This window comes from Nilaparvata lugens, chromosome 2 (assembly GCF_014356525.2).
Source record: "Nilaparvata lugens isolate BPH chromosome 2, ASM1435652v1, whole genome shotgun sequence".
In the NCBI taxonomy this organism is placed as follows: Eukaryota; Metazoa; Arthropoda; class Insecta; order Hemiptera; family Delphacidae; genus Nilaparvata; species Nilaparvata lugens.
Window position 1 is genome coordinate 47,083,881 of NC_052505.1, and position 15,038 is coordinate 47,098,918.

Here is a 15,038-nt window from a genome sequence, read left to right on the forward strand (position 1 = left end):
TGTTGACGGTGAATACAAAAGGGAGAATGAATGTGTACTTGATGTCATCTGTCTGTGACTTACTAAACCTTTTGTTTGACAAGATCTGCTTGTAGTACTATTCAGTACAAATGAGTACTAGAAGATTGGAACGCTGACAATCAGTTGACATCAAATTCCTTTTTTTTCATATTCAATGATTTCTTAGCTTCTAGTTTATCCACTAGTATTTCCATGAACCAACATTCTAGAGTGGAAAAAATGAATCGTTGAAGGAGTCACTTTAACTGTATTAGTGGTGAGTGCACTCAGAGAGCGATCAGTTTTGTTTTGTGTTCTTCGAAACAGAAGTTTATCATTGAATTAGTACGAGATACACTCTCATTATATAATTAAATTGATTACATTACCTGGAGCCTACAAGTATTATTGTCTTATTAAAATATTCGGAGCAGGGAAAAGAAGGTGAGTGTTCAACACATCATAATATGCATACCTAGAGGGATTTCCTCTTTGAAAGCACTACATCGACTAAGTCCGATTGTCAACTAGGCAACCGCGATTCTATGATCCTATGACCTAGTTCATCACTCCAATTGGCTGAACTGGTTGTCCATCTCCCTCCATCTCTCTATGCTTCATATCCCTTCTAGCCGGAGGCTGTTTCAATAATTATTCTATCTGATAGTATCTTGTATTGCTTGGATCTAATTTGATTTCTTCATATTGCTTGTACCTCTGAGCCTTTAATATATTCACGTCCCTCCAGGTTTCTTTCAAAATACATGGAGAGTTGTTTAAGGTGTAGGGCCCACCTGGAAATCCATATGAGATGAAGCGCTCTATCTCGTCTCAAGTTGTAGAGCACAGAATCACGCCCAGAGGGATTTGCATTATACATTTGAATCGTGACAATAGAAGGATATTGTTGATTAAAAACAAGAGATTCATCAAAATTATTTTTTCATTGGAATTATTTTTTTGAAACGTTCTAACTCAGTACTAAGAGATAACTCAATACTAAGTAGTAAGAGATCATCAAGCTCTTTGATGAAGATGTAATTGATATTCTTGTGAACCTCTTTAATAATTATATTTATGAGAAGGGAGAAATCCCCTCACAATGGTTGATCTCCACTTTTGTACTCATTCCTAAGAAACCTAACCCAAGGGAGTGAACTGATTATAGATCTATTGCACTTATGAGCCATACCCTAGAGTTGTTTCTAAAAATTATACACGAAAGAATATATAGAAAACTTGAGGAAGGGATAAGCAATACCCAATTTGGGTTTCGAGAAGGGCTCGGAACAAGAGAGGCTCTCTTTGGGGTTAATGTGCTTTTCCAGAGATGCCTAGACATGAATCAAGACGTTTATGCCTGTTTCATAGATTTTGGAAAGGCATTTGACAAGGTAAGGCATGGAGTGATGTACAGGTTGCTCGACAACAAGGGCATTGATGCGGGCGATATAAAAATAATCAGCAATCTTTATTGGGGTCAGAAGGCGGCTGCAAGAATAGAGAATCGATTGACCGAGGAAATCGAGATCCGCCGAGGGGTAAGACAGGGCTGTATTTTGTCTCCACTCCTTTTTAATGTCTACAGCCAAGCTATCTTCAATGAAGTCTTGGAGGAGGAGTTTGCGGGCATAATAATAAATGGAGAAGCCATAAATAATATAGGGTATGCTGATGACACTGTCTTGTTGACAAGCAATATGGAGGATATGCAAAGATTGATCCAAAAATTGCATGACATGTATGGTGAATTTGGTTTGAAATTGAATCTAAAGAAAACCAAATTAATGGTGGTCAGGAAAGCCTTAAATAGACAAATTCAGACAAACCTAATGGTGGACGGTACAGCCATAGAGAGGGTCCATAAGTATCTGTATAAGTATAAGTATCTGGGGACGTGGGTAGAGGAAAGTGGGGATTCGACGGGAGAGATAAGAAAAAGGATTGAGATGGCCAGATTGACATTTGTAAAAATGAAAAAATTGTTCATGAGCCCGGAGATAAATATAGAATTGAAAATGAGGATGTCACGTGTTTTCCACTCTCTTGTATGGGATGGAATCATGGACCCTCAAAAAGAGCCATATGAATTAGTTGGAAGCCTTTGAGATGTGGTGCTACCGCAGGATGTGGCGGATACTGTGGACGGATAGAGTCACCAACATGGAAGTCCTAGGGAAAATAAAGAAACAATGTGAAATTGTTTACACCATAAAAAAGAGAAAACTCCTGTATCTTGGACATCTAATGAGAAGCCACAAATATATAACCCTGCAGAATATAGTTCAAGGAAAAATCAGCGGAAAAAGGAGTGTTGGAAGGCGACGTGTTTCCTGGCTTAACAATTTGAGGGATTGGTTTGACTGCAGCAGCAAAGACTTGTTTCGAGCGGCAGTGAATAAGATCCGGATTGCTGTGCTGATAGCGAACCTCCGATAGGAGACGCACTAATAGAAGAAGAACTCAGTACTCATTGATGATAAAGAGCTGCAAATGATATCAAATTTCAAAATCTAAAAAATCAAGAAGAAGTTTTCTGTTCAAGGAATTATCTCGGCGAAAAGAGCTGAAAACTGGAACCTGAACCGAGAATAGGAGGTCTTTGGGTCATCTTGTATCTAGCACAAAGGAATTTGGCATGAGAATATTGGTTCTGGACTTCTCTTATAATATAATATAATACATATTATGTAACCAAACAATAATATATTGGGAAATCAGAGCTATAATTGCAAGTACATCCTCCCTTTAATGTTTATATTGATTGGACTAATATAATAGCTATTTATGTATTAAGAGCTTAATGCGCGACTTTATCGCTCGCGCAAAACAGTTATCATGCGACGCGAAGTGGAGCGTGATAATTTTGCAAGAGTGATAAAGAAGCATTACGCGAGAATTACATACAAAATTTTTTCTACAACTGCCCAAACCTCTTAAATTACTTATATCGGCGGAGTTACAATTACCGACTTTTTAAGTTAAGATCTGACTTTTTGGCGAGCTGCTTACAATCAGCTGATTAGGGAGCATAAATAAACTCTTCTGCACATGCGCGAATGATTTGGGAGCGTAAAGTAAATCTACTGCGCATGCGCGGATGGTTAGCAAGCAAAAAAGGAGATTCTCCTCAGAAATAAGCTGTTTTACGAGGAGAATTGAGTGTGTAAATTCTTTCTTTACGCGCAGTTGTAGAAAAAAATAATTATGTATTGGGAACCAGGAGCTAGTTGAAAAAATATCATAATTCCATTCCAGGTGAATTCTTCCATCCACTTATTGATTAATTCGTGCAATGATAGAATGGAGTTGCATTTTACCATCAAAATTAAGCACTATACAAAAATGTAGGAGTTACATTGTTGTGCATTATAAACTGATTTTGATAATCAAGTAGGCCTACTGTAGAGTGTTATAGTGAGATTTGGTTATGAGTCATCACTCGACGACTACTGAATACTTTTGGCTCTGATGGGAGTGATCACGGCAGCCTGCGAAAATGTGAATATTCCTGAAACCTACAAAGTATTCTTTCACAGTCGTCGAATCAATACGCATTAAACGAAAAACCACTTCAACTCTTTATTCATTCAATTCACTATTGTATAAAAAGCATGATGAAAGCTCAATATGCGGGAATTAATTTTGTTGTAACATTTATCATTTTGATAATGAATTAATTCATATGAACTCAATTAACGTATGGGGAATTCTAGAGGATAGTTACAGTTACATAGGAGTCTCCCCTTCTAATGTTATTCATTTTTGCGCAGATTTCATGGGTGAGAAGGCGAGACTGGCACATTTTGACGTCAGGCATGTTCACCTACACAAACGACGAACGCTTCCAAGTGCTGCATGCTGAGGGCTCGGATGACTGGACTCTTCAGATCAAATACGTCCAGAAAAGAGATAACGGAACTTACGAGTGCCAGGTGAGAGCGCAACACACACATAACATTCATATCACGTTACTGCACCAATATACCAGTACATCATCCTTCCTATCCATTGATTCAAGCTCTGCATTGATGTCGAACTGAAAGCTTATGTTACAATGATCACAACTAATTTTCTCTACGGATCTTTCTATTTGTATGTAAAAAAGCATACAACCGGAAAGTACAGAATTTATATTGTTATAATAGGAACATGGATTTTGAATATTCTCCCCAAATATAACAGAGGCGCTGTGAGTAAGATCTAAAACATAGGAACATGATCAATTTCCTTGAATTCAACAGAGTAGCTAAGAGATTTTTATTATGATTTATAGAGATTTATACATTATGATAAATATGTATTGTATGCTGGTATGATATTTAATACTTAATACTGGATACTACGCATTTATGGAATGGAGAAAACTTGTACATAGGAGTATAGAATGAATGATCTAGTATAGTTTTGTCTATAATTATTACAAGTAGTTACTAAAACTTGCTCAGCACTGATGATTGAATGACATACATGGATTTGTTCTCATGATTTCTGATTGTTCGAGTTCATGCTGGTTATTCATCGTACATCAAAATAGTTCAAAACTGAACTATAACATAACGTAACTGAGGGGAATAGATTGTAATGTGGTAGAACGTTCAACTACACTTCAAATCTGGCGCTGGTAAGTTTAGATGCAGTTCTGGTAGACAGAAACTGAAGATGAAAACAAATGAATGAATGATTCAATTGGGAAGTGGTTAAAGTGATGCAAGTACAGATCAATGAATGAAGCATTCCTTATGAATGACATAAATATTCGCCATTCGACCAATGCTGACAGTTCCTAGTAAATCTCACAATAGTTACGTAGATATATATATAAGTGGTTTGTTGTATCATCAAGTAAGTAAATATTTCTTTGAACTTTGTTGTATATACAGTAAATACATTATAGCTAGTGAGAAAAAATAGACGCAGCATCTCAATATCAGAGAACCCCGATTTCATTAGAGCAGGTAATATACACGCACGCAGCTGAGTGAAGCCTCCATCTGCCGGTAAGAAAACTCCCTCACCCCTCCACCACTACTCGTCTACGACCTCATATTTTATTTATTGTAGCAGGATGCAAATACCGAAGCGTGGATTACCAGCTCATGCCTCGCGCTCCTCTGTTCAGTGAGCGGCGCGAACTTCAAATCGACACTTTTAATATTTTACGAGCTGCTTGAACTACCATCACAGACGCGCTCAAGATTTACGACACTCTCAACGAATTGCAAGCTTGCAAACATCGGCGGCAGCCGCTCAACACACTCATCTCCCATCTCACTCTTAAAAGTAAACTTGCAAAGTTGGTAAGTTGTGCCCGAATGAGATAGTAAACGGAATTCAGTCCTGCTTCACCCAAACTTACTTGGACCATGTTTGAGTTGGTTGAAGGTGCCTTCCCGAATAGCTTTCAGACGGTTCCATTAAATAATTATGCAATACAACTCAGACTATTGCATTGCAGCACTATTGCCTTAATTGAGTGGTGAACACATTTCAGACGTAGATGGATTGCTGGTTGTGTGGGTTGAACTAGAGGGAGAATGATAAATAATTTTAGTGAAACAAGTTTATTGAAAGTGATGGGTCCACAAGTGAATCACACAATAAAAGCTATTTGTGAACTTCAAGATTATTGGATAAATGATAAATTATTGATTTCATACGTTCCTCTACAATTGCATTCTGGCAAAGACCAATACTTCGAACATTGTTGGTAGTGATCTGTATTCCAGTATTACTGATATTTTTGAAAGCTTGATAATTGAGAACTCAAGATATAATAAAGTTCAAATAAATAAATGTAAACTGCTGCCCTTGCGAATGATTATATATTGACAAATCTTTCCCAGAAAACCATTGTGATTCATTTATCATTCACGATCAATGCAGAAGAGCTTGAATGATTTCACAGTATTACAGATTATATGAATCTGTAGTCCTGTATCGTGGATACATACAATTACTTGGTCGATTCAAGTTTATTCATACATTCCAGAATTCAGTAATGCGAGTGAGTGAGGATATTGATATATTCGGTGGATGAATTCTAGTTGATTCGAACGATTTCTCATTAACAATAGCATTCATTACGCTGGAACTGAATTAACAAACAATTTTAACTAACAACAAAAATGACTCTCTCCTTAATTCCATACTGCACACCAAAAATATGAATCTACTTGTTATTTGATAACATTCTATCTAATAAAAGGCAAGTCAATGAATAATAATTGATCATTTACACTTTCCTACATTAATGATTTGCTTATTTCGAGCCAATATTGCGTCTTAATGTCAGTAAGTTACTAATGGACATCTCATAAGCTGATCACAATTTGTATACAATACATACAAGTAGTATACAATACAACTCAGACTATCGCATTGCCGCCCTATTGCCTGTGTGTTGAGCCTGTTTATAACTAAAGCTTCTAACTCTGTGGACCATCCTTCTGCACAGATTCTGGAAGTGGGCTGGAATAAGAGATATTGCTGTAAACTGGTTCAGAAACTCCTTGGTAGACTGAAGTCAATGTTCGGGTTAAGAATGTTCTGAGCTCTTACTCGACATTCTCATGTGGGATTCTCCTAGAGTTCAGTTTTGGGACCAATTCTATTCCTAGAGTATATAAATACATTATGCTCGAGTAATTTGAATGAGATAGTAACTTGTTTTGTGGATGATACGGTTCTTTTGTATTGTGGAATGAAATTGATATATTGCAACCCAGAGCCCATCATCCTACTGGTTTCCTTACTATTCAAATGTAATGTCTGCTTATCAAACCATAATAATACATGTAAGCTATTTCTTGTGTAAAGATAGATCAGGTGCGGGATATCAAGTATCAAGTATCTATTCATGATAAATGCAATTGGAAGGTTCACATACAATCGCCGAAGAAGCACCTGAATATGATGCTTTGTAAATTCAATTATTGGAATTCATTTGCCCTAGTAATATTCTAAGATCATTATATTTCGCTATTGCCAATAGCAAGCCACAATATAGGCTCAGCTGTTGCGGGGTAGGGGGTATATACTGTATAAATCAAATTTTAAACGCTTTACTTTTTGCACAAAAAATACTGATAGGAGTGATGGTATATTACATAAAAGAGAGGAGAGCTGATCATTCCCTCTCTTACAGGCCTTGGATACATTGCCTTGAAAGCTTTCATATATTTTCCGGGGTTTGAGAATATTCTATTTAATTCTCCATTTTTTTGGGGAGAAAATACTGAATGAAGTTCACTGTGAGAAAAACAGAGATATTTACAATCCTTCAAATTAGCTGGTGGTTGAATCGAGACTGGCAGTCTTTTTTGACTTTTTAAGGGAAGAAAGAAAACTCACCTGTTAATTTCATTTCTGTTTGATTCAGCCGGTGGTCTTTTGGGGGGGGGGGCCCTCTGGCTAGACTAATAAGGTAAGCGAAGCGAGCCCGCTGGCTAGTATTTCATGATCATAATGTTTATTCAAATTCCTCCAATGTAGTAATGATACATTCCAATTACAATAGAGCTGAATCAATATCAACACAACTCAAAGTACCGTTTCAAATCAACGCATCGTAGAAAAACTGATAGTCTAATAGGTATACGTTTCACCAAATCCTCATCTATTACCCTCAGTTACATTCATGTTACGCTTGACGTAGGTTCGGGTATGTCATGATATTTTGGGTGTTGGGATGCTAATCCTCATGAACTGAGTCGTTAGCGCGGAAAGGTGGTGCATACCTGATGAGATTATCCTAATCAGGGGAGCACTGTGAACGCCCATCATTCCCGCTTTCTGGCTCATTCCAACTGGTATTTTCTCATCTCCTGTTCCTCAGTTACTCTCTGATTCATTTTCTGTTTGTTCATTATCAGCTCATTCTACTCAATTTTCCAAGAATTTGAAAAAATAGCCACAAACTACCTTATTCCTGCTTCCCATGGTCTATTATTCAAAAGGTTGAATATGATGATGAATGTAGCAGTTGGATGAAAAAGCTAAAAACGTATATCCTGTTAAATCCAGCTCCATGAATTATCTCCAACATAATCACTTGATATATGAAATCTTTCAGCTCGATAATTATCTCGTACCGTAGTTATTCAGTCTTGAACTCATGGACGGACAGAATTAGTTTATTGGGTGGAAATGCTAAGGAAATTTTGATCACAAGTAATGTATTTTATGAGAAAACAATAATATTATCTACTCTGAGAATGTCACCAGACTCAAGATCCAAAGTATTGTAACACATAGCACAACATTTTGTTGTTTGCAACTTTTTGTAAAACATTTGAGTATTTTACAAGTCATTGTTTGTAGAATCAACGATTCAAAATCGATCTTAAACCATTGTCGAACCAAGATTATACCACAGAATTAATATAGCAATTGATTATAGAAGATTTCTCTGGTTAAACATAAGAATTTCACATTAACGGTATCATTTTACCTAGACATGATATTAAACATATATAATTATATCTTCAATCATACATATCATTCAATTTGCCAACTCACAGCTCCAGATGGGCGGATTGATGTACAATCGAATGGAATGTAGCGGATAGATGCAGGTTTTAGATCAGGAAATTGTTATAAAATTATGAAGAGCGCCAGTGATATGTTATCACGAGAATAGTTTAGGAGAAATATTTAAACCTTTACCTCACAAAGAGGTAATTGTAGTGAATACTGTCTCACTTTTGATGATCCACATACTCCATCTATAACGCCAGGTAATGTTGGCTTGTAAAGCTTATTATTCAATTGCAGCTTCTTGATAGTACCAAGTCAAGTGTAAAGTAAAGTAACGTAGCAAACTTGAAAGCCCCCTGGGAAATTCTCTTCTTCAGAGTAACAGCGACGATGCTATAAAAGAAGAAGATTTTTCCGTGTAACAACTTTGAATGAGTAGAAGTGTGTGCCAGCTCTGGTTGATTCACTCACAGTTTACTACTCCTCGAACGATTTTTATTCACCAAAGAGAACATTCAAGTTGTTGGCTATAAAAGCTCGGGGATCAGTCTCGTTTACTCTACCGAATAGCGAATATCGCTCATGTGATTTACTGATTCTCAACCTCATTCATTACAGTGTTTCAAGCTTTGAAGAGGAGTAATCGACATGAAAGTCATGAGTTTCATGGATGGTTTTTCTTATTACCCGACAGATGACTAAATGTTCAATTAATGATCTGTTGATCAATTTCTCTAGAAACAGATGAACTACCATCAGAGGAATTCATTTCAACATTCCAGTTGAAAGTAATCCATCAGAGGAATTTATTTTAACATTCCAGTTGAAAGTAATATTGAATAAGAATATGAATTTCAATACTGTTATCAATACTGCTTCGTCTCTCAACAGACTATTTTATGTTCATAATATTATCGATTCGCATAGTTGCGAATCTCATATCCAGTTTTTACAAGCAGCAATCACTTGAAAGGAATTGCACTATTCATTTAAGTATCCAGCAAATAATTTGAAATTATTCGGATTATTCTTCGACAACATTATCGCAGAATGAAGTTCAGTTAAACGATGATTTATTGTTAAAATAATAATATGATATGGTAGATCTTCTTACATAGTGTTGGGTCTGAATTTTTTATTGGAGATAAATCGTTTTATTGGCCTTCAAATTTTCGATCCTCAAAAATTTCAGATCAGCAAATATTCGATCAAGTTGAATTCGGAAATATCTTCTTCTTCTTCTTCTCTTTCTCTCCCCATTATGCCTTTACAGCGTTGGGGTAGCCTCGACCCAGTTCTTCCATACCCGTCTGTCCATCGCCATTCTTCTCATCTCCGGAACAGTCTTCCCTCTTCTCCTTCCAATCTCCTCAATTCAGTCCTCATATGAGTACCTCGGTCGTCCTACAGTTCTCCTTCCCTGCACTCTCACATTCACGAACTGTTTCGCTTTTCTACTGTCATCCATCCGCTGTATATGTTCATACCATTTAAGCTGCCTCATTTCTATCATCTCACTTACATCTCTCATGCCAACTTCCTCTCTTATTCTGGTGTATCGTATTCTATCCCTTTTTGTCATCCCCAATGTTTTCCTATGACATTTAATTTCTACCGTTCTCATTTTATTTTCATGGCATGATCTCATGGGCCAGCTTTCACTCCCGTACAGTAAAATTGGCTCAATTATTGATCTGTATACCTGGTTCTTTATCCTCTTACTGATCTCTTTCTTACCAAATGAACAGTCTTTGACGGAATAGTAAGCCAGTGAACCTTTCCTTACCCTGTGCAGCACCTCAACATCTATTTTTCTATCCTCAGAGAACCACACACCTAGATACTCATATTTCGACACCTGGTCAAGCACCTCTCCGTCAACCCTAATTTCCACATTTCCTCCTCCTACCTTTGAGACCACCATCACTTTGCTCTTCCTTACATTGAGAACCATTCCTTTTCCTTTCAGTTCATCTGACCATTCCGTCACAGCTTGCTGGAGTTTTTCTGAGGACTCAGAGATCAGGACAATATCGTCAGCATATAGGAGGGCTCTTGTACCAATTGGCCTCATATTCCAATATCCTACTACCATGTTCTGTGTCCTCCTCTTGCATATCTTGTGTATATCATCCATCACTAAGATGAATAGAAGAGGACTGAGGCTGTCTCCCTGTTTCACACCCTTATCCATTTGAAATTCTCTTGATACATCTCCTCCCCATTCGTACTTTGGCTGACATTCCTTCATTTACACTTCTGATGGCTTTCACAAGTTTGGAAGGTACTCTTCTATTACTCAACACCTTCCATATCCACTTCCTTGGAATTGTGTCGAATGCAGCCCTCAGATCCAGAAAAGTGAACATTCTTCCCTCTCTCAATGAATTTCGAGCATATATTTCGAAGTGACGAAATATGCTCCTGGGTCTGCCTACCTGATCTGAACGCCGCTTGTTCCTCTTCCATATCCTGTTCCACCATCCTGCGTAAGCGTTTCTCCAGAATGACTGTGTAAAGCTTCATACCCAGCTGGGACAAACATACAGCTCTATAGTTTTCACAGTCTGAAGTGCAGCCTTTTTTTGTGGAGAGGTATGATAATGTTTTCCTTCCATTGTGACGGAACTCTTTCTTGATGCCATATTAAATTCAACAAAATCAGCAGTTTCCCTGTCAGTATATCCCCTCCCCATTTCATCAATTCTGGAGCAATCCCATCGCCCCATGCTGCCTTACCGACCTTCATATTCTTCAAAGATTCTCCAACCTCATCTCTGGTAATATCTGATGTAATCCCCTCAATTTCGTCTAGCATAGGCATATCTTCATTCTGATCATTTTCTTCATCCATATGCTCATTCTCCCGGAATTTAACTACATAGAATCTTCTCCATCTCTCCAGTACTTCATCCATCTGTGACACCAATCTTCCATCTCCATTCACTATTGTTCTTACATTCTTTCCAAACTTTCCTCTCAGGTGTTTTACTGTTTTCCAGAAGGCTCGGCCATTATCCTGTCCATGTTGGTCCTGTAGATCTCTACCAAAATCTTCCCATGCCTGTATCTTTGCCAATTTTACACTTCTATTAGCATCATTCCGTTTCTCCACATACGTTCTGAAATCTTCCTGCCTCTTAGAGATCATATTATATTTCTTTCATGCTTTCTTCTTCTCTTTAACCTTTCTCTTCACTTCTTCTAACCACCACCTTGTCCTCTTTTTAAATTTTCCAACTTTCCTCTCACCACATACCTCCTTGGCAGCTCCAGTCACGGCTTCTTTCAAGTCACTCCATAATTTATCCACATCGGTGTATCTTTCTTCCTCGGTTTGCCAGTTCTCTATACGGGCTGAGATCTCTGTCTGGTACCTTTCTCTATTCTCCTTGGATCCTAATTCTTCGTGCTTGATTCTCATGTATGCCTTCTTCCTGCCGTCCTTTCTCTCTATAAAGCCTGTGTCTGCCACTAGAAGCCTATGATCAGTATCCAGCTTAGCTCCTCTGATCACCTTGACATCCCTCACAGCATACCTAAGATCTCCTTGATACAATATATGATCAATCATACTTTCTGCTTCTCGACCTTCTCCTACAAATGTGATTTTATGAGTTTTTTTGTGTATGAACCAAGTATTTCCAATGAGAAGATTATGTCGGAAATATCAATCTTGAATATTCAATCCTCATCGGAAAATTCAAGTGAAGTGGGGGGAAATCATACTAATGCTTGCAAGCTAGGTACATTGATAGATGTAAGTCATTAGCTTTAATTAATATAATTGAGTATATATATTCAGTAAGGACTCAGTAGATTAGGTAGATGCTTCAAATTTCCATTGCTTGCTGAACCAACAAACCCTGAGATTAGAATTTGAATTATTATCATAAATTTAAAATCCTATTTATAGGTCAAGTCTCAAGCAACAACGTGCCTATCATCATACTGAATCATGATAAATTAAATTTCTAGTTAAAGAATTTTCTCTTGAATTGTATGAATCTCAGAAAATATCAGAACAATCATCATCATATTATATTGGCCTATTGTATCATTTCTAATAACATAATATATTATCATTATACAGCATAATCCAAGACCTGTGTTTGCTTGCCTTGACCTGTTCACCATCCATGACAAATCTTATGCTATTGCACAGGTATTTCAATGTAAATTTGACTTACAATAATTTCAAGGGAGATACCTCCAATAAATTGAATCAGCAATATATAATATTGATTGAATTTATTTTGGAAATAATAATTTTCAAAAACTAATCAAGGTAACAAACCTACCAGAGTCATCTTAACTTATTATAAGGTCACGAGTCTACACTGGAGCAGCAGCAAACATCACGGATTATAAAAGTTCTAAGGGGTTCCCATTTTGTTCTATCTTTGACCCCGTCTGATATGATTCATCATCTTTGCATAAATTGTTGAATCTTTGCATAATTATTTGGTAACAGATCGGTTTGAAGGTGGGGTTAAATTGTTTTTTAAAATACTGGAATCTCTTGTAATACTTCTATCTCTATAGAGATTGGAGCGGCAGGATTGGTGTTAAGGGTTGCAGTAATAAATGCTGCATTGATCAAATATAATATCTTGCAACAGACATTGGTTTGAGCTCTACATTGAGCTGATAAGAGTTGTATTATATTGCATCTATGAAGTGAGCACACGTTACGCCACCAACGCCGTAACGTGGGGCATATGTATATTATTTATAGAACTACATATTCAGCAGAAACGTCCCACTAAATAATTGTCGCACCTGAGTGGGGCATAAAATACCCATTGCGCTATTAAAGACAATATACAGGGTGCCCCACCAAGGTTGTAACAGTCGGTGACCATAGATTCTACTCAACATTTCTGAAAAAAATGTTCAGTAAATCGTTTTTCCTATCGACCTCAGTTTTAGAGATATATCGATTTTTCAATATTTTCAGAATCATTAAATACTCAATAACTGGGAAACTACTTGTCGAATTTCAATTTCAAGGGTTTTGTTGGGAAGAGAAAAACATTTCTTACAAGATCAATGTAATTTTATTTGTTGTTGGATATTTTGTAGTCTTTTATTAGTGCTTAAACTTGAAAAATGCTATTCTTCAAATTCAAAGTCAAATTTCAAACCGTTTTTTCTCAATTTTTCTCCGGGTAATTATAGTGTTTTCAATATTTCAAAAACTTCTCCATTTCATAAGCTTTCGAATGAGTATAAATTCGATCTTAAAGGGTGAAATCACATGATTATTGCATTATTTCCGGTAGCATATAGCCTAAATCCTATATAAAACATTAATCATGCACTTTTACAAGATCCAACAAAATTTATTCATAGAATAATAATTCAAAGTAGACGAATGACAGAATTTAAAAAACTGATGGCAATCATTCAGATGGTAATCAAGTTAAATATCATGCTCGCTGTAAGCAGTGAGCATGATAATAGCCTCAAAATAGCCTCCATTTCTGTTAATGAAACTTCTGCTGCCGTTTATCAAGTTTCGAGTTGCCCGTCTCACTTCGTTGGGCCGTGTCTTTATCACTTTAAACGTCAATCGAATTCTAAGAATCAGTTCCTCTCTGGTCTCTACAGGTTCTCTGTAAACTTCACTTTTTACATCCCCACAAAAGTAGAAGTCCATTGGAGTAAAATCAGGTAAGCGTGGTGGTCAACTTACGGGTCCACCTCGGCTAATCCACCGCCCAGCATAATAATTGTTAACAAGCCACCCACGGTCGTTTCTAGCATAATAAGAGAGGCAACGTCTATGTACAGGAGACAACGTCTCCTGTATACTCTCTCTGCCATTCTTGAATTGCATTCACACTCTCCATACACCAATAACATGTTCAATTTACTCAAACAAGGTAAATTTCATGATAATGAACGGGAAAACTTCTCTACTAGCCAAAGTTGATACATATAGTGATGTCACTTTTGTGTGTACATATGCCCAGCTGGCGGTAATCGGTAGAGCAAATGAGATAAGAGAATTTTTACGTCCACTCCTGCTGAAATGAGAATACTGAAATGTTCTTACCAGCTCTGCAAGGAGCTTATATAAAATTCTGCTATCAATCGCTGCAAACTGCTGCCGTTTTATCAATCTGCAATTCTGACAGCTGCTCTGGATGTCTCTGCAATTATAGATGTGTGCCTTTACCTTTTAAAAGATGATAAAGAAGATAATTTTGAATAAAATTTAGAATTTAGAAATAGGCCGACACATCTAGAAAATACCTGAGTCTATACCTAATTCATGCAGGAGAACGGGCTAGAGTCAAGAAAACTTCAATTAATTTTGCCATGCCTGATTTAATAGGTTTATACTATAGAATAACACTACAATTTGAAATAATTGAAAAATACAAACAGCTTCAATAAACATTGGCAACTGAAAACGAACAACAGAAACAACAATTTCATGTTACTTTGGTGACATTCTTCATCTGATTCGGGGGCGCATTACTATCCCCGATTAGATAGCAATACGTCACAAAACCAAACAATATCAGTCATCAAATAAGTTAATTTCAACA

The 15,038-nt window shown here is 36.9% G+C and overlaps 1 protein-coding gene across 4 annotated transcripts in view; it reads left to right on the forward strand.

Moving 5' to 3' along the window:
• LOC111052995 (neural cell adhesion molecule 1) overlaps positions 1–15,038 on the forward strand; it is a 522,721-nt gene that overhangs the window by 444,886 nt on the left and 62,797 nt on the right. For all 4 annotated transcript variants that reach the window (XM_039421336.1, XM_039421337.1, XM_039421338.1 and 1 more), the window contains one exon: positions 3,774–3,935. In XM_039421336.1, the coding sequence (XP_039277270.1) occupies positions 3,774–3,935 (162 nt within the window). The remainder of the gene's footprint in view (positions 1–3,773; positions 3,936–15,038) is intronic.